This window comes from Amblyomma mixtum, chromosome 7 (genome assembly GCF_055824585.1).
Source record: "Amblyomma mixtum isolate Tamu chromosome 7, ASM5582458v1, whole genome shotgun sequence".
NCBI classification, from domain to species: domain Eukaryota; kingdom Metazoa; phylum Arthropoda; class Arachnida; order Ixodida; family Ixodidae; genus Amblyomma; species Amblyomma mixtum.
The window spans coordinates 51,176,773-51,203,563 of record NC_143018.1 but is presented as its reverse complement, the minus strand read 5'-3'; the positions used below and the strand labels follow the sequence as shown (position 1 = coordinate 51,203,563).

Genomic DNA, 26,791 nt, shown 5'->3' with positions numbered 1-26,791 from the left:
ACACATTCTCAAGAGCCATAACTCCTCCGCCAGCGTATACAGAGTGTATCGAAAGTCACCGGACCACACGGTGAGCTGTTCAGCCTTGTATTGGCGCTCTTGCGACATCTCCGAAGCATGAAATTTTCGAACAGTTGGAAGGAGTCTCATAATTCATTAGGTGTCGTAACTGCTCGTCTGCAGTGCTCAAACAAACATTTTAACCTCAGTACTTTGGACAAACTTCGCACATAACGGCTGAGAACATGTTTGAGCAACGTTTTCTTTTTTCTGCGGAAAGAAACTTTTCTTATTGTTACGCTGATACGGCTCGCCTCTTTTTCAACTAGCTTTGTAAGGCTACGTCAGTTAACAAAACAGAGTGCCTACCTTGCCTCGAGATGGTAGAATACTGCCTGCTCCGGTAGTTGGCGCAGGCGTTTTCGAGCAACTCGGGATACCTCTCCCAAGTGCAGTGGGCTCTATCAAATTAATTCAATAAAGACAAATACAAGAGAAAAAAATAAAACCTTGAGTGATTTTTTGCCCTCACTGAAAGCATAGAGGCGGTAGCGGTATCTATGACAGAACCCTTGACCGCACTGAGGCCACTCATTAACAGGTTTTGCCCGCCTCACATGTGCATCGTAATTATAATCAGCAGCAGCCTCATTTCATCGACAGCAGCACAAATGCGTCACCTAAAGAACTCGAATTAAACCTGTTCTGCACCAGATACGCCCACCCTATTCCGGCAAGCTGTCTGATTTGATTAGCCCGTTTAATACGCTGCTGCCCTTGCTACGCTTTGTCTTTTAAAATCCACCGCTAACTTAGGGAAGCAACGGTAATACTCTCTTCTCACTGCATTTTCTGCCCATGCCCATCTCTTCTTCCCGATTTCAAGTGCAGAAAAATGGCGTGTTCTTGAGAGCGCTCACTCCCCAGGCGGAATGCTTCTCATGGCTCAGCCCCACCTCACAAGCTTTATTTTTACAGCATGAGGTAAAGGCGGATATTTTCAGCTGCTATATGTTACTATGCCGAAGCTGACGTCCTTTACCCAGCAGAAAGTCACCATGCGGTAAATGTTACAAAATCAGTGCATCCGCAAGCTAGCCTAGAAACAAACTCGCTAGGTACGCTCATACCCGCTGCGTTGGCCGAGGGTATTCGGCGTTCAGCTCCTGATCCCAAGGCAGAGGAATTGAAACGAGGCTGTGCCGGAAGCGCTTCGATCAAGACGAAATGCAAAAACGGCCGTGTGCCCAGCGTTGTCAGCGAACTTTACAAACTTCCCAGGTTGTCTACATTTATCCAGCGCCCTCCACTACCGCGCCCCCCATAGCCGATGTGTCACTTCAGGATGTTAAACTCACATACTGGTACCCTCATTACCGATATTTAATGCAGCGAACTTACGTTTGAAGCTGAGAAAAGCCCGATGTTTGGTTTTCTTCTCCTTTGGCCAGGGCCTTCAGCAACCTTTGGAGAAAAAGGTAAAGTATGAGGACAGCCTCATCGCTTGTTCAGCAGGTTGCCACGTGCAAAGATCCGGCACCGTTGCAGCAGCCTTGCCATTGTTCTTTACAACCGTCATTGCGACTAACAATTGAAGAAAATGAATTGTTTTCGAAATGCCTCTGTGGTTTAATTTTTGAGCTGACTGCTGGCAGAATCCGCTGCTTGCAGAATACGATCGCTGATTACAGGTCATAAATGTCGGCCGCTTTCGGCAGGAAAGCCCCATGTGCAAAGGACTTTGCTGTATTTTTTTTTTTTTTGTATCCATCCAGTAAATATACCAACGCGTGGTGCGCCGGACGGTAACGCCCTGCTACTGTAAACACGCCAGCATGGTTTTGCGTGTGCTTCAGCAGCTTGCAGTACATAATCATTCATGATTGAGTTTTATGTTATTAGGACTGATTTTTCTCCGATTGAACCTAATAAAGAGCATTTTGTTAAAGAAATTAGAGCAGTAGCTGAATGGGTGTTCAGTGTGGTACGATGCTGCACTTATCAGAATTCTCTAAGAAATACCGGTCATCAATGACTTCGCCACGATCCAATTGTTTTACTGAAAAAATACAGGGTTTCATAACTGAATCGAGTAGGCATTGCTTCATCAGATTTGCGATTTCGACAGATAATGAGTACGGAAGACAGCGGTACAAATGAGGGAGCAGCGTCACTACACAGTTGTTTGTGTTCTCAAGGTCCGAAGCGTATGGAGGGGATTGCTTACAATACGAAACTAATACAAAAAAGGAAGAAAAAAATTTCTATATGAATGTATTAAATGCTTTCCGCTAGCCCCTAGTTCAAGTTTGTACTGTTAACCTAGCTGATAAAAAGGAACATTGAAGACAGGCAACCTTGCAGGCTCACCAGCTGATGTTGATCTCGTTGCAGAGACCCAGGACGTGTTGCTCGATGTAGCTGCAGTCGAAGACTTTGACTACCATGGGCGTGCGCCCGACACCGGAGACTCGGAAGATGTCCACGTGCTCGCCCTCGTGCAGCTTCACGCAGCTTTCCGCACCGCTGCGCAACGGCCAAAATAGAAATACACATTCGCCACTCGTGCTAACCACAATTCGGCTGAAGTAAACACCACGACATGTGGAAGGTTCGACCGTACACTGTAAACAGAAAGGGGTAAAAAGAGACTAAGCTGTTAAAGGAGAACTTACTCCCGTATAGGCGTATGCGTGTTTAGGGTTTATATACTTGAGTGGAAACGGCAGCTAGTGACAGCAAAACAGGAATGGAATTATTAAAGCATTTCGACCAAAACAGTGGTCCGCCTCTGGCTGGCGCTAGTGACATCTGCCGCTTTGGTGGCCTGGTTCACAGCAGCCAAGGTTTTCTGCCAGCCAGGACAGTTACTACGCGCAAACAATAATGAACTCACTGCCAATTCGGCTTAAAGTTCGCTGATGGCAATTTTGCTTCCATACAATTTGTTTCCAGCAGACGGTGGAACAAATCACGGATGTCACATCTTGCATGGCACCGAAACTGTAGAATAAGTTACCAACCCGAGTCTTCAGCTGACGCAGATACAAGCTTCGCGCTATTTCTTCAAAACTAATTGGGAAAACTGCGCTTACTAACCTAATCTTCATTACATGCACCAAGCGAGCTTTGCCCGACTGAACCGACTCATTTCTGGGCTCTCAAACAAGGACTGGAAGCAAGAGATCATATTTAAGACTCCCGTTTCTGCCAACATAAGAATGCACGGAGCCAAACCTTTACGCTAGCATTCCTCAAATTTTTAAGAAAGAAATAAGCAGTCATGACCAGCGCTTAGGTTATGTATACCAGGCAGCTAGCTAGCTTCTCTACAGAATTTCGCACTAAGAAAATCTTGAGTATCTGCGGTGTTTTCTGACTTTATCAAGCGATGCGATTGCAATGTAGTCCCTCCCTTTTGGTCCATGCGCTTGACAAAACAGGTTTTAGCAATTACAGTCTTTGTTCGACTTCGTTTGTTTCTCAGCCGTATAGATTCACTTCGCTTTGTTAGTAGCCATAGTCCCGGCAGTATCAACTCAGCGTCTAAGTGCGTGTGTTCTTTCGTATCTCAAAAAACGAGGACAGCCCGAAATTCTGCTCAGTCTGTGGCTCGATCCCCCTTCGCACTCACAGTTGCTGGAGGATCTCGGAGAACGCAGCCGCCTCGTTCTGCCTGCAGGCGTTCAGCAGCTGGTCGAACACGTCCTGCGACTGCTGCGGTGCTCGCGGGGGCTGCACCGGTGAAGCGAAGAACGAGGCTACAGCGGCTTCGGCGGCTAACCAGGAGTCTTGTTCGTCCTCGTCGAAAAAGCTGCCGCCCGGAACCTTCTCCGGCGTGCGCCCGCACTCGGAAACTGCCGAATGGGACGTCTCCTGGAGGCCGCCGTTGTTGACCAGCAACTCTGCGACATTGTGCGGGGGACACGCGTCTACTAGAGTGTAATGATAGGTGTTCAAGTGCAGTTAAGGTTATCCTGAAACGTGGAGTAGCTTCACTTAAGGAGCAATTAATTACTCGCTGGGATTCACCTGGCTAATGAGCGAATGATAATCAGGAATTACCGAGTAAATATATGATATAATATTACATGAAGTGTACGATGGGGGGCTAGTTGGTACTGCATGAACTTAAAAACGAAAACCACGCAAAGGACGATACACAGGAAAGAAGTAGACAGGACAAGCGCGCTCGTCCCGTCTACTTTTTCCCTGTGCATCGTCCTTTGCGTGGTTTTCGTTCTAAGTTCATAATATTACACCTCATTAAGCGTGCGATAGACTAGGAAGCAAAAAACTCCTGTCGGTGTGGGCTCCAGAAGCGCTCATGAAGAACAACTGAAAACAAGAAGATGATAAACTCTGTAAACCGTAAACCAAATTTTTCAGCAAGAATTGAATACGCTTTATTTAAGCACAAAACCTAGCCTGTTACGCTAGGCAGACAGCAGCATACATCGTGCAGCGCGAGAGAGCGCGAGTTTAGCGCTCAGGGTTTTGTGATGAGGTGACGGCGCGGTGCTGTGATGAAATGGCCATCGCAGCTGGTCTTTTAACGCTGGCGTGCGTTCGAAACTCAGTTCAGGAGAAATTTTGTTTTGCTTTCTTTCCTGATAATGTAGCCACTGCCGATGACGTCATGAGGTCACGTGGGTTTTCGGACCATCTGGCGTGGGCAAAGGCTCAGGCATACGTGTACCCATAAATTAAGAAGGGAATTTTTCTACGGGAAGTTGTATATAAACGTAATTTTATCATATATCGTAAAATTCCGCTATAACGATAATATATTAGCATATCTGCCCTCGGCAGGCTTGCCTTTTCCTTTCGCTATTAACTTTATTGCTATTGCCACAAACGTTACACATTGGTTTTCAATGGAAATCTTTACTATCCGATGCGAGTGATGAAAAAACTTGAAACAGAAAGTGATTTCCACGCGTTAGAAGAATGGACCATTACTTTCAATATTTCCATAACGGTAACTTACACTATTTAACATTTGCTTTACAACTAAAAATGGTGTCCTTGAATACTGGACTTGTAAATATCACTTGTCACTATGCGCATCGCCACCATGTGAAACACTTTTTCGGCAACGGCGCACAACGTCAAAAGGTCAAACCGTTTTCCACCGACAATTTTCCTTACAAAGATTTCGGTTTCAAAAGGGACATTTCTAAATACGCATTTCCCGCAAGATAACCTCATCAACTTGTGCAGCAGTGAACTCAGCATAATTACGTGCGCTTGTGTTACGAAACAGACTAAACTAAACTTTAGTATGAAATCAAAGAACTAAGGGGTGGTTAGGTAAACAAAAACACGGGGAAAAGGATCACAAACGCAATCAGGACATGACGTTGAATTCGATTTTCAGTATTTGTGTTTCCCTAATCTCTTCTAAATTCTTCAGTTTAATCTAACAGCCCAAATTTTTTCCAATGCTATTTCTTCTTTCAATCCCACTTTCCTCAATTCCCTGACGGAGCGGTTCAGGTGCCCGCCGAGATATGATAGACATGCACTGCGCCATTTCCTTTACTGAAAAAAATTCCGATTTCAAGTTTTAAGAACGACCAACTAACTCAGCCCGAGGACGTGCTTAATTCAAAGTAGTTAATCACCCCAGCCTGCTGAGCCGAAGCGCCGTCCCCCGTTGTCCTGGTAACGGTGTGAAGCCCGCCAGTCCAGGCTCTCAAGCAGCGGCCCATCAGAGTCAACGCCATTGTCTTCGATGGCTTCGGTCTCCACCTTGCCGCCTTCACTGCCATCGCTGCTGCGGCGGTATATCTCTTCGATGAGGCAGGTCTCGAAGACGTCCGCACTAGCACGAGTTACATCGTCATCTCTGAGGGCCTCGTCCCTTCCCGGACCTTCGTACAACGACGCCTGACGAACTGGTGCTGCGTCCCGGACAAGAGCTGCACCATCGCGATCTTCAGCGGCGCTGATGCCGAGCACTCCTCTGCTCGTGACAGGGAGATATCCGCAGAGCTTGTGCCAAACGACGTCGCGAAGCCAACGTTTCAGCCTCCCCGCAGCGTTGGACTCTTGCCTTGTAACGCTCGTGGCGCTCACTGCTATAAAATTACAAAACGCAGAGGTAAAAAAAATTACTTCCAGATAGTCTAGGTAGCGCCAGCTCCGGCATGGCAGTTGCTAGGGCAGCAAATTTCTTGTAGTCTAGCCTTTTATTCTACTTCTAAACTTTCATTCTGGCCACACACACACACAGGCACCATATCAAGCAATTCTGAACAAAAGTGTTTTTCAGCAGGGAAGTGGTTAAGAGCGCAATTTTTTCAATATATTTTAAGATATCCGCATATGTCCCGTCGGCAGGCTCGAACTTTTTGCTATTAACGTTCTTACCATCGTCAAAAGCGTTCCTCGTTGGTTTTCCATGGCAGTCTTCACTTCTCGTTGCCAGCAATGGAGACATTATCAAAAAAAAATTTACTACATATCGGAAGGATGGAATATTGCCTTCAATATTTCTATACCAATAGTTAACAGTTTTCAAATATTCAACGGTTTTGTCCAGGAATGTTGTACGTGCCCACGCGGATGAACATGGTGCTAAGAGTGCCCGCCGATAGCCTACTTGGAGCAAGTGCTGAATTAAAAGGCTTGCTTGCTACATCATGCTGCGAATTGTTGTCAGAAATGTCGGAAATAGTTACACGTTGAACATAAACACACACATTTTTCTTTTCAATCATCAAAATGTTCGATCTCTTGCTGTCACTTTCGGCTACGCATGTTCACGGCATGACCTGTGCCACAACCCGACCTCATCAGCCTCGTGAGAATCCTTCGTCATCTATTAGACGCAAAGTAGCATAATTCTTCCTTCTCAAACGTTCCCTCATGTACCGCGACTATGGAATTACTCATCCTCTTTAGTTTATTTGTCATTACTATAACGAGAAAAGAACGTATCGAAAACAAACATACCTGTCTAAAGAAAAATAAAATCTAGCCTATTTCCTCAAGTGTATGACGAGCGGTCAGCACCAGATGGTTCCCGAAATGATTAACACAATGATGACGACACGCGTACTGTTGCCACTGCCAATGATAAGTCTGAAATGGCCGCAGTAACTATTAATGACTGGGCGGATTCGTGGCTGACGGGAAGTGCACTCCGCATCGTGGTCGGGGCTATATCGTCTTTGGTACGAATTCGGTAGCCCAAGTTGGCCTCTGCCGGACGGTAGAGAACATGGGGGAATGGCCGTCATATGGCCGCGCCCAAGCCGGCAGCTTTGTACAATTTGTACATAGTTCTCTACGTCTTTTCTGCGCAATCGGATATGCGGATAGGATGACGACGACGCGACAGACAACGCGGAACAGGGAGATGTGGACTAATAGGGCTAGTGCAGTATTGAGGTAAAACGGTGGGTCAAGAAGGAGTAACAAATAAAGCCCGTCTAGTTAGTGCGTTTAAGTGAATGGTAAATTTGACTCCGGACAGTAAATGCCGAATTTTTAAATTGTGAATTTCAAGAAGGGATAATGTTTTATGCAATAAAATGCAAATACTGCGCACAAACAACGCAGCCTCGTGAAGAGTAGTAATCAGAGTGTAAGAAACAAATCACGGAACAAGTGCTGTGTAACTGCATAAGCAAAATCAACAAGCATGTATTACCAGTTTTTTAGTGGCTACCCGCAGACCTTTAATCAAGTTACAAGCTGCACTCCAGTTTAAATTAATGTGTCCCCAAGAACATTGCGACCACAGCGACTCCAACAACAGGAAATGGCAAGCATAATACGAATAATATAGGAAAAGTGTACGATTCTCCTCAATTTCCGGTATAACATGTACCTGTTTTCAGCAAAATTTCTCATTTACATTCATATCCTTCAACCGCATTGGTACATATTCTGGCCTTTGCGCATGTGCAAGCAGCATAACCCGCATTGATGCCAAATTTCTAAGTTAATAAGGCTTAAAGATTTCACATTAAAATTCGCATGAACAACATAGACAACTTGCGGAATCAAAGAAATCCTCATTCTGCCAAGTTGCCCATTATAAGATTCTTGCTACCTTGACTGTTAGCTTTGTTTTAGCCACAATAAAAAAAACATTTTCGGGTTTAGCTTAAAGTCTAAAACTCATGACACATTTCTGCGATAGCTTATTGCTGGTTAAGTTACCGGCGAGAACAACGCTCTCAACGCCATCCAGATTAATAACCTCAGCCAATTTACATTGCCATTTGAAATAACACTGCTTGTGCCACTAAGCGGTTAGCTTTAAACTGTTGAGCCCATGGGATCTCGGGGATTTGAGCCCATGGCCTCAAATCCCCGAGATCCCATTGTTGAAACAGCATCGCGAAAGAATATTGTTACAAAGCTCAATGCTTACCAGGAAACAACTGTTCCTCGCTGGCTGTCAAGAAACCAGTCAAAGGACGTATTTGTTGCTGCTCAGATATCGAAGGGGAATCGTCTACACCTATAGTAAAAAACAAAGAAAAAGAGGACAGTGAAAAAACACATGAAAAAAATTCAGTGCCAAATCCTAACTATGCTCGAACTCTGCGGATGTGCCTTGACAAAAATTTATATCTGGCTGAGCATGATGCTAAAAATATTTCACTTCCAAATTTACTGCGAATAAAAAGTTACCGACGATTACGTTACTTCCTAATGCGAAATTTGAGCGCAGCAAATAAGCTGTTTCACCTTTTCGATAGATTGAGGCAAAGAAATCGAGCAACACATGTATGCGCTATCACAGAATTTTTTTTTTATTTTTCACACGTATTCCTTTAACAAAGACTCCACTAACAGTTCTTGACAGTCATGAAGGAAGCTTTGTGGTCGGAGAAATAGACTGATATATGTTCGACTTGGTACACCAATGCTTGATTCTCAAAGACGAGATCTATACAAGTGCCTCGCGAGGTTGTCACAGCCGTGGGACGCGTTACGAGCGAGAGGAACGGGATGTTCTCCCGCATAAGTGTTAGGAAATTGCTGTTTGTCTTTATGTCAACATTAAAGTCCCCCACTACTAACATCGGTGTGGATCGATGGACTGTTAATGCGAGTTGCAGGAAGTGCACGACGTCTTTCGTGAGTGCGGTAGGGGCGAAGTAGGCAGCTACTACCAGCAAGCCGTTGGGCAACTTTGCGGCGCACAGTTCGCCAACTTCATGTGACGTGCCAAACATTTCGACTGGTATTGCAGAGAGACCTGTGCGCAAGTAGATAGCGACTCCCGCCGCTCTGTTGTGGTCTCTGCGAGCACCACAGCAGTATAGGAAATCTATGATTTCGAGAGGCTCTTCGGGATCCATCCAGGTTTCAGCAAAGCAAAGTACAGAGGAATGGCGCAGAATGTGATCGTGGTGTACGTCCTTGGCATGTGCGGCAAGGGAGCGTACGTTAAGAATGTGGTTGTGAATGATGAATCAAGTGCTGCCAGCGAATGACGCGTCCATTGGCTGTCTGCGTGTGTTACTGATGTGTGGTTAACATGTTAAGCTTCGCCTGTAAGAGTGGAACGCGACAGCGTCTTGCAACGCTGCCAGGGAGTCCACAGAACGCCATCGCCAATTCGGCTGTACGCCTTGCTGGACGGTAAATTTATTTTTTGAGGAAAGGAAATGTATCTCTCTCGCATATCTGGGTGGACACCTGCACCTCGCCGTAAGGGAAAGGGGGAAGATGGGAGTGAACGAAGACGCCGTATTAGCTAGACGCGCCTTTGTTCATTCCAAACCATTCAGCTGGCATTACGGAGTGGCTAGCGTGCTCGTATCGCACTCCGGAGACCCTGGTTCGATTCCCCAACTCGACCAATTTCGTTCTCGGTTTTATTGATTTATGCGGTCTAACTAGAAAGGTTAATTAGGCTATTTCATATTTATATTCTTGCATTTCTATCCATCGTGTTCTGTCATTAACTTGTCAATTGTTGGAACTGTCTAGGATGTTCGACACAACGTATATGAAACGAGCAACGTCTTACTGAGTGGGGAAGTGCGTGGTGGTGGAGGGAACGCGGCTTCGTACTTATCTGTTTTAATCAGCAGCGTCTCCTTCCGCGGACGCTGTTGTCGCTGCGGCGCGCGTCTTTCTTTTCTTTTCTTCTGACCTCTTCATTCTCCTCTATATTAATTAGGCTAATTGATTAATTAAGCAATTAACTAGGCTAATTGATTAATTAAGCAATTAACTAAACTCATTCCAACTTAGTTGCAGCATCACTATACGATCCCTTTGATTGGTTGCATGGTTACTAGCCAAAGTACAATTGGCCCCATTTGAAATTCGCGCACTGTGACGTCACGAGCATTTCGACCAATTGAAAAGCGTGACATTGGGGGCGGAGCTGGTTACGAGGCCGACGCCGACGCCGACGCCGACGACGACGCGAAACCCAGGAACGGACGCCAAAGAGCTGCGCTCTAAAAAATCACCAAGAGCACTTAAGACTGCTTGCGTACTTGGAATGGGAAAGTACTGTCTCTTTGTGAGCTCCGATGAGAGATTCATTAAGGATTCCTTCCTTTCTGATGACACACCTACTCATTAGCATAGAGTCGTAAGGAAACGTACACGCTAGGTTCACCTTCCTTCGCCAAGGAGTGCCATGGTTTTGTGGTCTATGGGTGCCGTGCTCACCTCACAATCTGAAGGTTATTGGTTCGATTCACCGCACCTTCGAAAGGAAGGTTATTTTTCTTTGCTGTCATCATCATCATCATCAGCCTGACTACACCCACAGCACGGCAAAGGCCTCTCCCATGTCTCTTCAATTAACCCTGCCCTTTGCCAGTTGCCGCCACTGTATCCCCGCAAACTTCTTAATCTCATTCACCCACCTAAATCTCTGCCACCCCTGCTACGCTTGCCTTCTCTTGGAATCCGCTCCGTTACCCTTAAAAGGAGACAAGCGCTTGTTTTCAAAATCAGGCTGGCAGCGGCGTCCTATAGTTTTTCATGCTGTATGCTTGAATATCGAACCCAAATGAGTCAAAACCAAGAGCGAATTGCCTTTTTTAGCAGAAATATGCGGCCTCTGCCGCGGGGCACACCGTGCGGCGCGCCGCCGCCCGTGATTGGTCAAGAGGTCATGACGACACTTTGAAGACTGGAGAAGCTGCCGATGGGGATCCGGCTCTGCTTTGAGTGGAGATCGCAGCTTTCCGTGGTGTTGCGAAAGCGAATATGGCGACAATTTTTTTCACTGACCTCCAAAGAAAAGGATACTACAGTTTATTCATTCCGCGTATCACCTGAAACCAAAAAAAAAGCAAGAAAAAATTCTACGCCTAGCACGAGCATACGCCAGCGTGAAAGATGCATATGTAGTCCATGCGTAAAAAGTGGGCCTCTTCGATTAACCGCGCTCAGGCAGCCCGCTGGCGGCCCGCAAGTTCATCTCTGACAGGAAAACGCATCATGGTCACGTGGGCTGGCTTCCACCGGAACCAGCCGGCCGGCAATCACGGCAAACGTTGATCACGGCGGCAAGCAAATCGCGGATCACGGAGGACAGATGCTCTCTCTAGCTTCGCGTTCTACGTCTACGCACCCGTACGGTAGGAAGAGGCGGCTTGGTACCGAAAACAACGACTTGCAGTTATTGAGGGCCGCGTGCCGCAGACTGCAGAACATGCAGCTGATCAAGCTCGCACTCGTATACATTGGCGACGACAACGCGAGCGTGTGCCTTCGGTGCACAGTGTGCTGTGTAAGCTTCAAGAAATCCTCAAAAGCATGAAATGAGTAATCGCAATCGAACGTGTTTCAGTCGACACCAGATAGGACGGAAAATCTGCCGTGCGTTGTTTATCAAACGACAGGCCGTACTCTCGGATTATTGCGTGTTTGCTTACTACTCAGTAAGTATAGACCAGATTTTTTTACCCTCGCACGCAGGCTGCGGACGCGCGCCTACTCTCTACGCCAGTCGCCATCTGTCGGCGCGCGCGGCCCGAGGGACTGCGGGTCGCGCCGGCGCCGCGCATAGAACGCATGTTTACGTGTTCGCTTCTGCCGTTTTGTGCTCCATCAGCTAACGTATGAGGGTGTGTGCTGTGCGTCACTACTCACATTTGCCCTCTTCCAGACAGTGCTGCGGTTATCTTGTGCTCAGTTACTCGTTAACGTGACATCCGAGGGTAGTCGACCAGGTAGTGTACCGACTAGAAACCGGCACTTCGAAGCAGATTTCTGCGCTGTCGTGTCGTTTGTTGTCGCCTTTTATGTGCGATATCATCTATGATAATTTTATGCATCAGAATATAGATCTATTGATTTGACTCAGTGGAATAGTAACTGGATAGGCGAGCTGCAGACTGAAGGTTGTCCCGACGGAGCGCGTGTTTTCGATCACTAGTACCTGTTCGGCATCCTTGCGCTGAGCTTGCTCTTGTTCCCATTAAACACATTTCATGCACAGGATTGTAAGCACGACCGCTACCGAATCCAGCTGCTTTTTCCGCACACATGTCAGAGGTATCTGGGGGGTAAAGGTTTATCTATATTATCTTTCTGCTGTTGGTATCTACCTTAGCTTGGTTTGGTTTATTAAGGTTTTACGTTCCAAAGCGACTCAGGCTATGAGGGACGCCGTACTGAAGGGCTCCGGAAATTTCGACCACCTGGGGTTCTTTAACGTGCACTGACATCGCACAGTACACGGGCCTCTAGAATTTCGCCTCCTTCGAAATTCGGCCGCCGCGGCCGGGATCGAACCCGCGTCTTTTGGGCCAGAGCAGAGAGCCGTAACCACTGAGCCACCGCAGCGGTGCGGTGTCTACATTATTCATAGGAAAATATGCGCGATTTCATTACATTTTCCACACTTAGCCAAACGCCTACGCAACGCTCTCACACGCGGCGAGAGCTCCTGAATAACATACCGCGACTTCGGACCTCAGAATTAGTGAAAGCTGGATTAGCTGCTCATATCTATTCAAGCTTTTATAAATTAAGCGAAAGTGCGTTTTTATGCACAAGGTTGCATAAACCATGACAAAATTTGTTTTCTGTTGGCGCTGCGACTCAGTTGAGCTCACAGCGGTAATTTGTTGATAAACTGGCGCGGCGACAAGAAAGCCGTTTGTGGAAGTGGGGGGGGCTTTATGGCCGGCAGGAAGGAATAAGAGTGCATGGGAATTGGAACTGCATACTAGCCGCACACCTAATTCTTGATATTGAATAAAAAGTTTCTTTGCGGTGGAGCACAAAGACGGAATTCGATATAAGCACGAGCGCGTTCTAAGCGCCGGCACAGTTAACCTGAATGTCAAACTAAATGTCATTAAAACGCGTCAATGTTATCGCTTTGATAACGTAAATACTTCCTGCAACACAGCCACGCAGCGGAAGTATGCTCGACAATGTTTTTTTAGCGCCCGAAGCGCGGCTATATGCAGGCGCGGCCGCGGAACTGCCGCAGCCCCGCAGTCCCCAATGAAACGCCCGCACCGCGGCGCGCCAGTCGGTGCAAAATGGCCGCGCCCAGGAAAGGCTCAAAAATCTGGTCTATATATGACTGGTATGACCGCCGACGATCGACCCTGCATGGTGGACTCTGCTGTGGTCGTTGCGATTTCTATGCTCGTAACCTGCTTTCTGTAAGCTGTAAGCAGAAAATAATCGGGATACGTTTCTTTCAACTGTAGTCTGTCGGCCGCCGGCTTTTGCTGCGGGCAAGGAACGCATAATCTCGACAAAAGCGCATATCAGCTTGTTGAACGTCCACCTAGAGACAAGCGGGTGCACTGTATAAATTTAGCTGCGTATCGTTTCCGTAATAATACAGCTTTATAGCAGAGAACTGGCTCTGGAATGACAGGCGCTACAATAAAGCCCTGCGTGTCGGCGCCTCACGTTCCGCGTGTGTTTGCATGACGATCAGCGCTAAGAGCTCATTTTTATCTCTTTTTTTTAATGAGCCAAGCGCAAGGAGATGTATGCCTGCGGTACTTCTCAGATATCTTGAGCATATGTGGCAGAAGGCCGGAGCTTGAAGCTGTACAACAGTTGGCGACGACAGAATCAGCACTTCGGCGCGACAGCTGCTGTGTGGCCACATATATGCCCGCAGAGATGCCTCGAGCAGTGTGCTCGTGAGGGCTTTCAATAAAGGACATATTTCAGTCAAGCGTTTTTCAAACCATATCCACTTTTGCACTGCGCCAAACGCAATGAAGACCATAGGCTCCCGTATCGCGCTCAACCAACACTTCGTAAAACAAATGCGCGCGTCTGAACGCGTACTCGGAACTGGAATCCGGCTGCTCTCGTGAAAAGCCTCGAACACCATCGCAATATCAGCCGGGCGCACGAAATTAACAGCCCAAATGTTTTGTGAATCACAAGTATGCGATCGTAATATGAAGCGAACAATTGTGCTTGTGAGGTGGTGAGACGATCGAAATATGATCGCGCATACGCCCGCAAAACATATCAATAAACAGCGAGACCTACCGCAAAAGGTGCCATTGTAGGCGACACAGTCGACATGCACCATGGCCTAGTGGAAACAAGAGCCTGCATCGCGCAAAACATCGCATGAAGAACCGCGGTCCTTCTAGTCCTTATCAAAATGGCCGCGCGAGCATCCCGCTGCCATACACCTCTCTGTCGTCTGCTAGCTGCCCGAGCGCTGCCAGCTCAAAATCGTCCCGGCGAGTCTGGCCGCCGGCTGGCAGCCCGAAGCCGCCCAGCCAGAGAAAAACGAACGCGTTCCGGGCAGCCACCGGAAGTGGGCGGAACAACCCGAGAAAATCGAGCGCCTGGCGCCGCGCTCGGGCAGCCCGCAAGAAACCCGCGGGCTGCCAGAGGCGGATAATCGAAGAGGCCCAGTGCCAGCACAACCTCGGCTCGTGTTCTCGGAAAGAAAGGGGTTCGAACAATACTCAAGTCAATTACCACCACCGGACGTATCCTGGCTCGCCTGAAAGAGCGTCATCCAAAAGAAAATGCCCAAAGCGTTGTGTACAAATATCCTGTTCTCAGTACCCGGCGTTGTGGGTTGGGGCAAGAAAGTGTTTGAAGGAAGCGATGAAGCAGCACAAAGTTGATGCCAAAATGAGCGAAGCGCAGTGGCCGAGCACTTCGAGGCATGTGACCACAGGATAGTGACGCAATAATTGTGCGCTCCAAGCCAAATACGCGCACAAGGCTGCTGCTTCACTCGCGGCGCGTTGAGCCGATGCCAGAAAATATTAATCGCTGCCTCGGAAACGTTCGCCTTTCCCAGATCTGGAGTTTAGGTACAGTGACCTGGTGGTCAACTATTATGTATGTTTTAAAGCCAAGCTGCAACTCGCCCGCTGCCACAACTTGATGAAGAAACCGAACATCGTGTTTCTAAGCAAAAACTTGGTTGGCGTTCATTTCTCTCTTAAATTTGAATCGGAAATAAGACAGACATCTCTCGAACGTTTTCATTTTAATCGCTAAGCTACGATTAAACAAGATGCCGCATATGAAGAGCTCCGATGCTTGCTTTGCTTTGTTGTGCTTTGCATTGTTTGCTTGCTGAGTATGTTGCTACTTTTAGAAGAGGCGCTTTTTGGCATTGGTGACACGCATCTCATACGCGAGAAAATCGAAGAAACTGTGTAATGGTTCAGCCGTGCCTTTTTGACAGAAACCTCTAGAGATCACTTAAGTACAAGCTCGTCATGCAGCCGCACTGACGAAAGTGCTTCGAGCAGAGTACGCTTGCTTTGGTCCGCTCTAATTCTCTCTCGTCAAAGCAGCGAGCGCCCACGCTGCGAGCTTATGATCTTGTGGAAAACAGTGGAAGATGACACAGTCGCGGCCGTAGTTGTTCGTGGACACGAACGCAGAGCAGTACCTCGTGTAGAACCTGACGCTCAAGGTCGGCTGACACGCTTTGTACGTCACAACGCACGCAATATGAGGAACAACGCACGCAGCATGAGAAAGAACACTGGCTGTATGCTCGCTCGGGTGCGTCGAAGTATCCCCGTCGTTGGCCGACATGGACGCACTTTCCCTCTCCACTGTTCTCCTCTCTTCAGCTCGCGCGGGATGCGGGAGATTTACACATTGCGCTTTCAACTGGTGATTTCGCCACTCTTTTAGCCACAATCAAAAAAGTATCTCCACGGAGGTTATAAGCAATGACACTACTTCGAAACCCCAGAAGGTTAGCTGATTCGAAAACCGCCTCAGTATCCCTTTAAGGACCAGCTGTTATCTTGCCTTAGCATCACATACTCTGCCCAAGCCCATTGCTTCCTCTTGGTTTCGACTAGTATGTCATTAACCCCTGATGTTTTCTCACCCTCCCCGCCCGTTTCCGGTCTCTTAACGTTACACCTAACATTTTTCTTTCAATACCTCGCTGCGTTGTCCTTAACTTAAGCTGAACCCTCTTTGTTAGCCTCCACGTTTCTGCCCCATAGGTGAGTACCGGTAGGATACAGCTGTTGTATACTTTTCTCGAGGGATATTGGTAAACTGCCATTTATGACCTGAGAGACCCTGCCATACGCGCTCCACCCCATTCTTATCCTTGTAGTTATTTCCCTCTCATGATCCGGATCAATGGTCACTAGCTGCCCTAAGTAGATATATTCCCTTACCACTTCGAGCACCTCGCGATCAATTGTGAACGGCTGTTCCCTTGAAAAGGCAGTTGAACATTACTTTGGTTTTCTGCATGTTAATTTTTAGATCCACCGTTCTGCTCAGCTTGTCTAGCTCATTGATCATGCTTTGCGGTTCATGTCCTGAGTGACTTAGCAAGGAAATGTCATCAACGAATCGCATATTACTTTGGTATTCTCCGTTAACTCTTATCCCAAACTTTTCCCAATTCAGGCCACGGAATACCTTCTCTAAATAGGCGGTTAATGGCATTGGCAAGGTCATGTTTCCCTGCCTGACACCCTCCCTTATTGGAATTTTATCTGACTTTATGTTTTGCTGTAGAGGTCAATATCTTATGGTCTACTGTTGACGTCAAGCGAGAACATAGGGACGACAATCAGGAACTCCGTGGCCTTTTGTAGTGAAAGGATGTATAATGCTTTAACACTAACAGACAAAATTGCTATTTCAAAAACTCGCACTAGGCGCTTTCGCTGCCAGCGCATCTGTTGCTTTAGTGTGCGCCAAGCTGGCTAACCGTTCGTACGGGATGTTTCAGAAATTTAGCTTCAAGTTCTTCCTCCGGTTCGCCGCGGTTCCTGGACGATGTTGGCCCGAGTCCGCCAAAAGCGGAAGTGCAAGCATTTACTAGCTAAAAAATTTCAAAGGGTTGAACGCTGTAGAAGTTCCAGGAGCTGCAACCACGCACCAGAATGCTGGGAGAGAGGGACACAAACGGTCATACTGAGTGACCTTGAAGAAAGGCGACGCGTGCAGGCCTTCAACATAAGCTGACAGTTCGTGGTCTTGTTCCCAGTCGACTGACTGGATTCGCGCCTCGCACAAAAAGTTCTGTTAAGTCAGGATGGCTTTGCAAAGCAACCGTTGAGTCTGTTAGTGCTTTCAATGTCTCCATCGTTCCTTCCGCACGAAATACGTCCCGACCGAACGACCGCTCATTTTGCAGGTCTCTTCTGTACATCTTAGATACATGCGCTCTTCTTAAGCTCCATAAGGACGTCGCCTGTAGCAGCCATTTCACTCCGATGAACACTTTTCTTCAGACAACTTCAGAACACTTTTCCTATGCCTAGAGATCGAAGGGCAGAAACGTGGATACCTGTTCTTATCCCCCCTCACCATCTGCTCATCCCCTTATTCCTATAGATTGCTATCCCATTCCCAAAACTCAAAGTTCAACATTCGTTGGCACGATCCCTATTCTCTACTCGTCTAATATAGTGGCAATGCACTTGAATGAAGTGTTAGACCAGCTGGCGGCAATGAACCAGGAGGCAAACTACCGATGTTTTTCGTAGGCTAGGAATGGTCTAATATCAGGCTCGCCCGCGTCGCTTGGTGATAGGTCGCGCACGATAGGAAAGTGACTGCCAGTCATGTGCAGTCCAAATTCGTAAACAGCCCCCCCCCCCTCACCCCCCCCCCCCCCCCCCCAAACAGTTTGTGCCATCTAAAGCTTCCTCCCCAGTGCCAAAAACATCATGAGACTCACCGTAGGAGCCTGATCGCTAGCACTTCTCACCCCTTACCAATTTTGGCGCGGTGTTATACAGTGAAATACGTGTATTATACTGCGGGAAGAGCTAGTGTCGCGGGCATGCCCAGGATCGGCATAATATTCATGTGGATGCAATGAAACACCTTGACAGATCCGATATCCCGCCACCTTCCCCTCTTCCCTCAGATCCGTTCCTGTCCCATGTTTCCGAGAAACAGACTTTGCGTCAGCGAACACGCGCTCTAATTCCTCCGTGTTCGTACCCTCTCCCCGGAGTCTCACTCGGGAGGAGGAGGTATCTGTGCGCCGGATTCGGGCAGGAGCGGCTCTGACTCCTTCTGTGCGTCATCGGTGGCGTGACAAACGTCACGAAGTGACTGACAAGTGTCCCCATTGTGGTGCTGCGCCCGACCAGTGTGACGAAAAACACTTGCTGTGGACTTTCCCGGCTACAGCTTCCGTGAGACGACGCTTCCTAAGAAAGGTTGGCCTGCGATGGGACGTTGCAGACGACTATCGCAAGTGGACTCAAGATAATCGCTTTATCGCGAACTTTTGCCGCTTTTTAAGCGAGGCTTGTTTACACTCCTTTTTATAATTGTATTTCCCTTTTTCATTATGCCTAATGGAAAACAGCTCGAATAAAAAAAAAGAGCTAGTGTATGGCAACCGAAACCGCCCAGTGGCGGGTAAGAAGTGCGCTTTAAATGCCACAATGCCCTGAAGAGTGAAAGGTTAATCCCCATGTAGCTCGCATATTGACTTTTTGAATTCGGTGATGGTAGCCCGTACCTCCGTTTCCTCCTGGTCCCGCTAGTGCCGGAAACTCCACACTTGGGATTCTCGCAGAACGGCGTCGCCGACCAACTCCGTAGTTAGGCAGCGTGTGGACAGCTGGAAGAGAGAACAGCGGCGAAAGGAATGTAGGGACGCAGGAGTTTACCGCTTATCTTTTTCTCATATAAAGACGGGACACGCAGTTGTCTTTACACTCCATTAATTTGCAACAGCGAAGCTTTCACTTGAAATGAAAGGTATGGCGTCAGCAGCAATCCTGTAAGAAAGGATATGGACCTAAAGCACCATGCTCCACCATTCGGAAAAAGGGCAGGAAAGCAGAGAAAAAATTAAGCCCTCACACACAAGCGAACTTGAGTTTGAAAATGATAATAAAAATATCTACCTCCCATGACTTCTGGTGCCACTGAACAAAGGCAATAAAGCCAGCAAAAGTTCACTGTCCATTCATTCAAACTTTTTCTTTATAGAAATTGGTCAAATATGTGGATGTGCAGCACAAAATAATCGAACCAATCACATTGATATCAGCTTACCAGGCATTCAAACCAATCTTCCTGGGTTCTATTGTAGTTACTGTTTAAACAACTGTGGAGAAAAGAAAAATGATGCTCTGAACAACCTTCCAATCAGCTGCACTAAATCCGCGTCCTAATCGCGGCGACCACAGTAAACTTCCCGAATAATCCTCGTCTACACCTGGCGCCTTAGTCGCGCGGAAACTTTTTAATAGCATTACCGGTATGTCGGCTTTTGACCTGGTCGACGCCAAAAATGCGTTGCAGAGTCGAGCTGCTCAGGCAGGACGTACTGGAATCCACTGCTGAGGCAGATGACGGCAGGCGTCGTTTGCAGCGGCACCATCTACGGGGTTGGAGATTAATTTTAAGAGCAGTATGAGTTATTGACACGGTAAAGATGTGAAACACTTTTTCACGTCTTAGAATGTATTTATCTTTACATGTTTCATTTCACTTATTAACACCTTTACGACTTTTAACCGTCTACGACGCTTTCCACCTGTTCTCGGTTTTCCTGGCACACATCATCAAGCTGTACGCCAGACGCAGAGAGGTACAGCGTCAGCACATTCACTCAGCTATTGCAGCGTGTGTGTATAATCCGGAAACACCGAGCCACATATGCTAGTCGAGTTACCTGATGCCTGTGGTGATGGTTATGATTATCACAATTTTCAAATATGAGGGGACTCGAAGTCGAGTTTCTGGTCAACCTATTAGATACGCAAGGCCTGTTCCAAGGGCCATACACCTTCAAGCGAATCATATGTGAACGCGACATTTTTTTCTAAGCGAAGCATTTTCGCGAGAACCTCTTCGCCACCCTACCCCCGAAGTTCAGAACACCGCTTTTAAAGCTGAAATATACAGAGCGTTATACTGGCGAAAGTTTTAAGAAATGGTCGCAGCAAGATTTTTCTTAGTGATTTCGAAAACAGGGTGTACTGTCTCTTTTCGCCATGGATGTGTGGGGCTTCCGAGTTTCATATTATTTACTACGGTGCGCAACTAGCAATCGAATCATACAGCACTCTAGCTGTATGAGTTGTTTTGAAAGTCACACAATGCTTACATAAAGCGCTCCAAAATGCTTATAATGCGATTAGAAATATGCTAACCAACCTCTTTGTTTTTCTATTGCTGGAGGAAAGCACCAACAAATCTTTACCTCTCTTCTTTCCATCCTTCCAATACGTAAATTAGTGAACCACGACGAATAAAATTATCGGAGCTTGTCGAGAAGCGCGCTAAAATTTCCCCACTCGCTTTGCACCTTACGCAGCGACACACGTCTCGGAGGCTAGTCCGCGCATGCCCACCTCGTCAACACCAGGCTGAGCAGTAGCGGCACGACGATGGTCAAAGACTCGACAGGAATGGTGTCCTTCGTAGTACGGACCACTTGGAGAGCTTGGGCCATGCTGACAAAGCGGTGCAGGTCGATGCGGTCTGTGGCTTCACGAACGTGGTCGACGATGGGTGGAGTCCATTGCGCTGCAATTGAAGTGCGCGTGCACGTAAGCGTTTGTGCACTGCAGGATCGGACAGAAGGTTCAACGGTTAAATATTTCAAAAGGTGGCTTTTCTAACGGCCTTCAAGGCTGAGATCACATGACAAGAAGGTTTGGTTTGGTTTGTTTAATAGGGGTTTAACGTCCCAAAGCAACTCGGGCTATGAGGGACGCCGTAGTGAATTTTCGGAGCCCTTCACTACGGCGTCCCTCACAGCTCTTAGCCTCATAAAAATCACTTCGCAGGAGCTGTATCTATGTATCTACAGTTCTTTAAGAATCTAGTGAAGTGCCCTAATGGCTGTCGCAGCAAATTGTCCACGCATTGAACAGTTTACAGAGCTCTCGGAAAGCGGGTTCATGTGAATGAATTCTTACGAGGGCCATGGTAGGCGGTGAGAAGGCGGGCTCCGACGACGTCGTCTTCGACACGCTTATAGTCGATGCCCAGCAGCAAGAAAGGCCATTGTTGGGTGTACAGACCTACAAAGATCCCTGCCAGGAGCGTTCCGATGCTAGCGAGCAGCAAAATCATGGCGGCCTGTTGTCTATTTCTTCTTCTTCACCGCTTTTGTGTTGATGCTTTTAGTGCGCTAGTACTAGATGCCTCGCTAGCAGAATAGCCGTGCTTTCTGGAGTTGTGGAAGATGGATAAATTTTATTCTGAAACATTTGTCGCTGGGAGCAATGTGGGTAGCTCCGAACTTTCTTCTTCTAATCCAGGGCCCCCATGGAGATAGCCACTGCACAGGATTGATCTGTAAAGGCCAGCTGGTTCTCCAGGACTGTTCCGGCCAAGGACATCTCCCACTGCTCCAATGTGCAACTTTATTGTGAAGGCACTGCCTGTTCATGTTGACGGGCCCACGTGGTGTGGAATAGTGTAGTGTGAAATAGGTGGTGGGGTCAATTTGATGAGCATGTACAGGCACGGAAAGTTGTTTGCTTCAAGCTGGCGCCAGCATAGGGTGAAGCGAAGGGCATCGTCTCCTCCTGCCCTATATGCGCTCCAGTATGACGCCGTACAGCTGGGGTGCCGGCGCCGGCAGCCACGCTTCAACCCCGCTCGGTAAGTGTGGTCTGGAGCGACGACGTCAGCCACGTGGTTTGCAGAAAACCCCGCGTGACCCGGAGCCAATATCTAATAATGATTCCGAGGCTTGCGCCAATGTGTTCATGGGCGTCTTTCATGGGCGTCTGGCCTAGTCTTCTGTTGAGGTAATTCTCGCAGGTCTTGGATTAACTCGGATAAATTCGGTGGTGTCACAGTGCCTCAGCTAACTGCCATTCGCTGAAGCTTGGGTAAGCTCGGAGGATCGTCATTCCAGCTGTAGTCAATGGGAGGAAGTTCTGGCAAGCTCGCAGGATCTGCAGCTGCAATCAAGGGAAGGAAAGGAGAGCGTTGCACCAGAAGCAGAAAAAGAAGAAGATTCTTTGCGGAATTTTTGGCTCTTGGAATAGCCCTGCACAAAATTCCGTGTCATGTATCTCACGTTATCATCCTGGCTGATTGTTTGTCAGTTTTAGTCTCCATTCAAACTTCCAAAAAGATTTTTTGTGCCGCTTCCTGCGATTTTTTGTCCCGTCCACTTTAAAGGAGGTCCGTTTTGTCTGGGTTCCTGGTCATGCAGGCATTCATTCCAACTAGGTGGCTGATTATTTAGCAAGGTCAGCTCTTGACGGGCCAGTAACGCATCCCGTCCCGAATTTCAGTCTACTGGCGATCCCCAGGTTTCAGCGGTTCTAACACATATCAGCCAGGTTACGCGATCCCCTACTAAATACTGCTGATTATCAGCACTTAGCGTATAAATGGAACGTCCGTTCGTGTAAAACCAGGCAGTGTGAGGTATCAATGACGCGACTGCGGTGCAGAATTCCCAGTTTAAATTTATACCTATGCAGATGTGGGTGGTCTCCGACAAACCTATGTGACTCATGCGGGGTCGTTGAATCTGTCGACCATTTCCTGCTCTACTGTCCAAAGTTCGCACTTCAGAGAAAGATTTACCTGGAGGTCCCTCTCTCCAGGTTAGGGCTCCCGTTATCTATGCCAGTGTTGTTATCGTTCGGAGCGAGCACCAAAGAATTCGCTTTGAGTTCAATTTGTGGAAATCTCCATGATTACATAATTGCAACTGGTAGGTTGATTTGCTAACTCCTTTAAAAGTCTCGGAGTTTTTTTTTTAATTATTATTATTCTCGCCAAAATGTTCTTTGTTATTTCACTTCAAATATTCTTCTGTCGTTTTTCATGAATAGATTTTTCAAAATTCACGTTTAATCCTATGAAAATTTTCTTATGTATACCACTACACCTTGGCCAATCCCCCCACGTGGGTATGTGCCATTATAAAGAGGTGAAAAAGAAGAAGAAGAAGAAGAAGAAGAAGAAGCGAGAAGCGGGGTTGCGTGCGCATGCAGATGCCTGAAAGAAGAGGCGAAATATGATGTTGCCGGAGAAACATGCCCTACAGGAGCAAGTGGATGCGATATGAACACACGAAAGTGGAAAACTTATTGATTACGCCCCAGGATATATTCATCCAGATATAAGGCACGTTTGATTGTCTGCCGTGTACCGAAGTCCGCTTCATTAATGCTCAGGCCATCTTTGAAGCCAGCATTTCTCACCAAGTCGAAGCTGTGTGCGCGCGGCATCCACTCGTGTATGGCGATGGCTGAGAGGAACCTGTTCGGCTGGCACTTATCTCGAATCCACGCTGGTTTAGACTCCATGTAAACGAACTTTACCGAGAAAACAATTTGTTTGCACTTGCCAGGTCGTCTCCAAACTACGACGCAATTTTGCCGCTAACGAACCATTCACTCTTGTGCGATGTTAATGTACCGTCTTTGTCAAAAGTAACCAGGCTGCATGGTTCGCTTCTAGGTTGTATAATAGAGTCCTTGTGGCTTTCCTAAAGATCAAAAGTTATTAGAAGGTAAGAAGGCCCCCAGGCCTTACCTTTAACGACCATTTCAACTTCAGAAAAGCTGTAAGGGCTCCACTGTACAAGCTAGAAGCAAACCATGCAGCCTGGTTACTTTTGACAAAGACTGTACGCTAAAGGGCCCCAGGTAGTCGAAATTATGACGGAGCTCTGCACTACCGGGCCTCTTTCTCACTTTCTTCTATCACTTCCACCGTCCTCTTTTCTCTAACAGCGTGGTTGAGGTGGCCGCCAAGAAGAAAGACAGTTACTGCGTCATTTCCTTTTCTCAAAAAAAACACTACTTCCTGCATTCCGGTTGCTCCCTCGTACACTGCGGTGCAGCACATCTTCGCCTTGGCAAGTTCTGCGGTCTGCTCCTTGTCGCTGTACCAGCATAGGCATCAAATCGACACGCCTTTTGCAATGGCTGTGAGGTACAGTATAAAATTTTTAACGTTATAGCGTTAAGGCCCCCGTTGTGAAGAAAATTTGGCGTCTTTGTCATCGGCGTCGGTGTTGGCGTTGGGGGCGAAGAATCTTCGGATATGCAACCTAGATGGGCAGCCTAGATAACGTAACCTTGTAGGTAACGTCACCTTCATAACCTGCCCACAGGATTGTGTGCAAGCTGGCCGCCGTTGCAGGTGTCAGTTAAATTAATTATTGGTTCCGAGAGGTTGCTCACGATAAGCAACCTTGGTTTTTCACAAGCCCCAGCGGTGCCAACCCCTGCCATAGCAGGGCAGTGGCGCATCACATCACGCCGCGTCACGAGCGACGCGGACAAAACCATAGCGCTGCGACAAGATGGCAACGGTAACCACGATGCAGGTAGTGCAGGATAATCAATCTATGGGCCCTAGCAGCAAGAAGGTGGTGGGACTCCTAAGGTCCCTCCCGGCGATGACCGCCGTGGGCGCCTGCCAACCACAAAACGCTGCAGTCGTTGGAGGTTCTGAGGAATGCAGGGCGCGCGCTAGAAGTCATCCATTGCCACGACCTCCGCCTTCGCTGAACGCAGCCTGGAACAACAGCGTGAATGTGCGGAAAGGTCCTGCGATGCGCATCCGCTGCATCAGTTTCAATGGAAATGGTGTGGGCCCACCGAGTTGCGCAGGAAAGCTGGCGTGAATCCTACAGTGCCTACGAACGCCCTGTGTTGAACCGCCGCGCGCTGGGACTTGTGCGCGAACGGCCCGGGGTTGCGCAACAGGGTGCTCAAGATGGCTTAGTCCTCATGGCATTTTTGAACGGGAAAGAGTTTATGAACGTAATTTTTTTCATATATTGGAGGAGTTCACTTTAACACTCAAAACATCCGTAGATCGCCCGTAGGCAGGCTTGCAATTTTTTATTTACGCTTCTGCTATCCTCAAAAACGTTTTCAGTTGGTTTTCTATGGCAGTCTTAACCGCTCGGTGCGGGCAATGGAAACACTATAAAAGAGCGATTTTGCTACACATCGGAAGAATGGACCACTACCTTCGATATTTCCATAACAGTACCTTCAATTTTCCAATATTCAGAACTTTTGTACAAGAAGGCTGGAAATGAGCCGGCGAGCGACGGCAGGCCATTACTACACCTCTGCTAGACCGCGGCGCAGCGAGGACTGCGGACGGGCGGAGATGCCTGCAGGTGCCACTGCTCCAAGTTCAAGCCGTACGACAGCAGGGGCACCTCTAGAAGAAGGGCCCGCTGGTGACCGTTGTTTGAGGCGGCGCGATGAACAGGCACCGCCGCCAGCCGCCTGTGGCAAGGAGGCGACGGCCTACGTGCGAGAGACGGCGTGCGCCGAGAGAGATGTGGAGCCTTCCGTTCCATTCAGTTGCTTGAACGAAACTCCTGCTTGATCTTTCAAAACGAGAACTGGAAGAGCAAAACCTTCTCGCCTCTGAGTAGTCTTTCCTTTCTCGCTAAAAATCATTGGTCCCCGAAAGTTTCGTTTCCCCTTTGAGAACATAATTTAATACCTTTACCGTTTTAAGGGGATAATTTTGAGAAGGCGCTGAAGGCGTCGGTCATGCCTGTGATTTTGGGCGATTTCGTGGTAAGTGGCCAACGGATCAAACCTTGCCTCTCAAGCTTGCGGCGCCAGGGCGAGAAGAGAGAACCAGTAGTCTTTTCTTTCTCGCTAGAAATTACTGGACCCGGAAAGTTTCGTTACCTTTTTGAGAACATAATTTAATACCTTTACCTTTTTAAGAGGATAATTTTGAGAGTGCGCTGAAGGCGTCGGTCATGCCTGTGATTTTGGGCGATTTCGTGGTAAGTGGCCAACGGATCAAACCTTGCCTCTCAAGCTTGCGGCGCCAGGGCGAGAAGAGAGAACCAGTAGTCTTTTCTTTCTCGCTAGAAATTACTGGACCCGGAAAGTTTCGTTACCTTTTTGAGAACATAATTTAATACCTTTACCTTTTTAAGAGGATAATTTTGAGAGGGCGCCTCGGTCATGTCAGTGATTTTGGGCGATTTCGTGGTAAGTGGTCAACGGGTCCCTAGCTGGTCTCGCTCCATAGTGGGGATCCCACTGGGCCCTGAAACTCCACTCAACGTCCAAAGGACGTTCCAAACGTCCCCAGGACGTCCATGGGAGTTTAAGCGAGCCCTGGGGATGTGGTTGAGTCCCGCCTGGATAATAATGTCTCGGGCGTGTGAGCGGGCCGCCTCGTTCCCTGGAAGGGAGGAGTGTGCGGGGTCCAGACGAGCTGGATGGTGTGGTGGGTGGGGAGATAGCTTCTTGCTGTGCAGTGCATTCGGCGATGGCCGACACCCGCCGGATCAGCTCAAACTTCTCTTTAACATGGTAGAAAACCGATCAACCGCTTGGCTTAGGAGGCGATGTTGTGTTAGTAATTGGTTATATGCTGGGGGCTAACTAGCATTTCGATA

The 26,791-nt window shown here is 47.9% G+C and overlaps 1 protein-coding gene across 1 annotated transcript; it reads right to left on the bottom strand.

Annotated features, from left to right (window-relative positions):
• Positions 1-2,366: 2,366 nt before the first annotated feature.
• LOC149336083 (uncharacterized) lies at positions 2,367-21,498 on the bottom strand. Its single transcript, XM_089554076.1, has 5 exons — positions 21,342-21,498; positions 20,772-20,946; positions 5,628-5,968; positions 3,635-3,905; positions 2,367-2,526 (listed from the first exon to the last, which is right to left on the bottom strand). The coding sequence occupies exons 1-5, from the start codon at positions 21,496-21,498 to the stop codon at positions 2,367-2,369; spliced, it is 1,104 nt and encodes a 367-aa protein (XP_089410202.1).
• Positions 21,499-26,791: the final 5,293 nt, after the last annotated feature.

What these genes read in the sequence shown, in the direction of transcription:
- LOC149336083 (XM_089554076.1), bottom strand. Translation starts at nt 21,498, where the DNA reads ATGATTTTGCTGCTCGCTAGCATCGGAACGCTCCTGGCAGGGATCTTT. An exon ending in CACCGCCTACCATGGCCCTC is followed by an intron (nt 20,947 to 21,341) that starts GTAAGAATTCAT and finishes CTTCAATTGCAG; the next exon opens with CGCAATGGACTCCACCCATC. An exon ending in CTCAGCCTGGTGTTGACGAG is followed by an intron (nt 5,969 to 20,771) that starts GTGGGCATGCGC and finishes TGTCACGAGCAG; the next exon opens with AGGAGTGCTCGGCATCAGCG.